This window comes from Oncorhynchus gorbuscha, linkage group LG08, assembly GCF_021184085.1.
Source record: "Oncorhynchus gorbuscha isolate QuinsamMale2020 ecotype Even-year linkage group LG08, OgorEven_v1.0, whole genome shotgun sequence".
NCBI classification, from domain to species: Eukaryota; Metazoa; Chordata; class Actinopteri; order Salmoniformes; family Salmonidae; genus Oncorhynchus; species Oncorhynchus gorbuscha.
In genome coordinates, this window is record NC_060180.1 from 78,087,079 (window position 1) to 78,089,578 (window position 2,500).

A 2,500-nucleotide genomic window follows, 5' to 3' on the forward strand; every position below is an offset into this window, starting at 1 on the left:
ACAGCTAGCCGTTAGCCAGGGCCCTTTGTAGTGCCCTACTTTTGACCAGGGCCCTTTGTAGTGCCCTACTTTTAACCAGGGCCCTTTGTAGTGCCCTACTTTTAACCAGGGACTTTGTAGTGCCCTACTTTTAACCAGGGCCCTTTGTAGTGCCCTACTTTTAACCAGGGCCCTTTGTAGTGCCCTACTTTTAACCAGGGCCCTTTGTAGTGCCCTACTTTTAACCAGGGCCCTTTGTAGTGCCCTACTTTTAACCAGGGCCCTTTGTAGTGCCCTACTTTTAACCAGGGCCCTTTGTAGTGCCCTACTTTTAACCAGGGCCCTTTGTAGTGCCCTACTTTTAACCAGGGCCCTTTGTAGTGCCCTACTTTTAACCAGGGCCCTTTGTAGTGCCCTACTTTTAACCAGGGCCCTTTGTAGTGCCCTACTTTTAACCAGGGCCCTTTGTAGTGCCCTACTTTTAACCAGGGCTCTTTGTAGTGCCCTACTTTTAACCAGGGCCCACAGGGTTCTATATCGGAATAGGATGCCATTTGGGGCTCAGCCATTGACTATTGTCTCATGACTTGTGGTTTGTGTAAAATACGTAGAACATATATATTTTTAAACACCACAGTGTTTTCTGCAAATCGTAAACCCTGACATAGTGATGTGTCAGCGCACCTCCCATTCACTAGAAAAGTGTTGAAATGTCGCGACAACATCCGTTGATAGAGAAAAAAAAGCTGTCATGTGACAGAGACTGTCATGTTATTAAATAGCAGACCCAGTTGTACAGAACACTCCACTCTGCTGTAGGACGGCTGTATGTCAGTCACAAACCAACTGGGACCATGACAACCATCATGTTAACAGTACTGATGCTCTTCATTCAAACCACCCTGGGGGCTCCTGAAACAGGTCTGTTGTTCATCTCATTGGTTAATAGTTTACACCTGAAACAGGTCTGTTGTTCATCTCATTGGTTATTAGTTTACACCTGAAACAGGTCTGTTGTTCATCTCATTGGTTATTAGTTTACACCTGAAACAGGTCTGTTGTTCATCTCATTGGTTAATAGTTTACACCTGAAACAGGTCTGTTGTTCATCTCATTGGTTAATAGTTTACACCTGAAACAGGTCTGTTGTTCATCAATCAAATGTTTTTCTAAAGCCCTTTTCAATCAGCCAATGTCACAAAGTGATATACAGAAATCCAGCCTAAAACCCCAACAGCAAGCGACATAGAAGCACGGTGGAAAAACTCCCTAGAAAGGCCTCTTCTGGCTGTGCTAGATTGAGATTATAACAGAACATGGCCAAGATGTTCAAACATTCATAAATGACCAGCAGGGTCAAATAATAATAATAATAATCACAGTGGTTGTAGAGGGTGCAACAGGTCAGAACCTCAGGAATAAATGTCAGTTGGCTTTTCATAGCAGAGCATTCAGAGTTAGAGACAGCAGGTGTGGTAGAGAGAGAGTCAAAAACAGCAGGTCCGGGACAGGTAGCACCTCCAGTGAACAGGTCAAGGTTCCATAGCCACAAGCAGAACAGTTGAAATTGGAGCAGCAGCACGACCAGGTGGACTGGGGACAGCAAGGAGTCAGTGACTCAATCCACTCAAATGATGCAACCCTCCTAGGGACGGCATGGAAGAGCACTAGTAAGCCAGTGACTCAACCCCCATAATAGGGTCAGAGGCAAATAATCCCAGCGGAGAGAGGGGAACCAGCCAGGCAGAGACAAGGGCGGTTCGTCGCTCCAGTGCCTTTCCTTTCACCTTCGCATCCCTGGGCCAGACTACACTCAATCATAGGACCTGCTGAAGAGATGACTCTTCAAAAAAAGTAAAGACTTACAGGTCGAGACCGAATCTGTGTCTCTCACATGGATAGGCAGACCATTCCATAAAGATGTAGCTCTATAGGAGAAAGCCCTGCCTCCAGATGTTTGCTTAGAAATACTAGGGACAATAAGGAGGCCTGCGTGTCGCCCTATGACAGTGTTGTGTAGCCCTATGACAGTGGTGTGTAGCTCTATACCAGTGTTATGTAGCCCTATGACAGTGTTTTATATAGCTCTATAACAGTGTTATGTAGCCCTATGACAGTGTTTTATATAGTCCTATGACAGTGTTATGTAGCTCTATGACAATGTTTTATATAGCTCTATGACAGTGTTATGTAGCCCTATGACAGTGTTATGTAGCTCCATAACAGTGTTATGTAGCCCTATGACAGTGTTTTATAGCTCTATAACAGTGTTATGTAGCACTATGGCAGTGTTTTATATAGCCCTATGACAGTGTTATGTAGCCCTATGACAATGTTTTATATAGCTCTATGACAGTGTTATGTAGCCCTATGGCAGTGTTATGTAGCTCCATAACAGTGTTATGTAGCCCTATGACAGTGTTTTATATAGCTCTATAACAGTGTTATGTAGCCCTATGGCAGTGTTATGTAGCCCTATGGCAGTGTTATGTAGCCCTATGGCAGTGTTATATAGCTCCAT

At 44.4% G+C, this 2,500-nt stretch overlaps 1 protein-coding gene across 2 annotated transcripts in view; it reads left to right on the forward strand.

The window, feature by feature from the left end:
* Positions 1–775: 775 nt before the first annotated feature.
* LOC124042207 (macrophage mannose receptor 1-like) overlaps positions 776–2,500 on the forward strand; it is a 70,140-nt gene continuing 68,415 nt past the window's right edge. For both annotated transcript variants that reach the window (XR_006840052.1, XM_046360621.1), the window contains exon 1: positions 776–900. Coding sequence is in view for 1 of the 2 variants with exons in the window: in XM_046360621.1 (XP_046216577.1) it covers positions 834–900 (67 nt within the window). In the remaining variant the exon portion in view is untranslated. The remainder of the gene's footprint in view (positions 901–2,500) is intronic.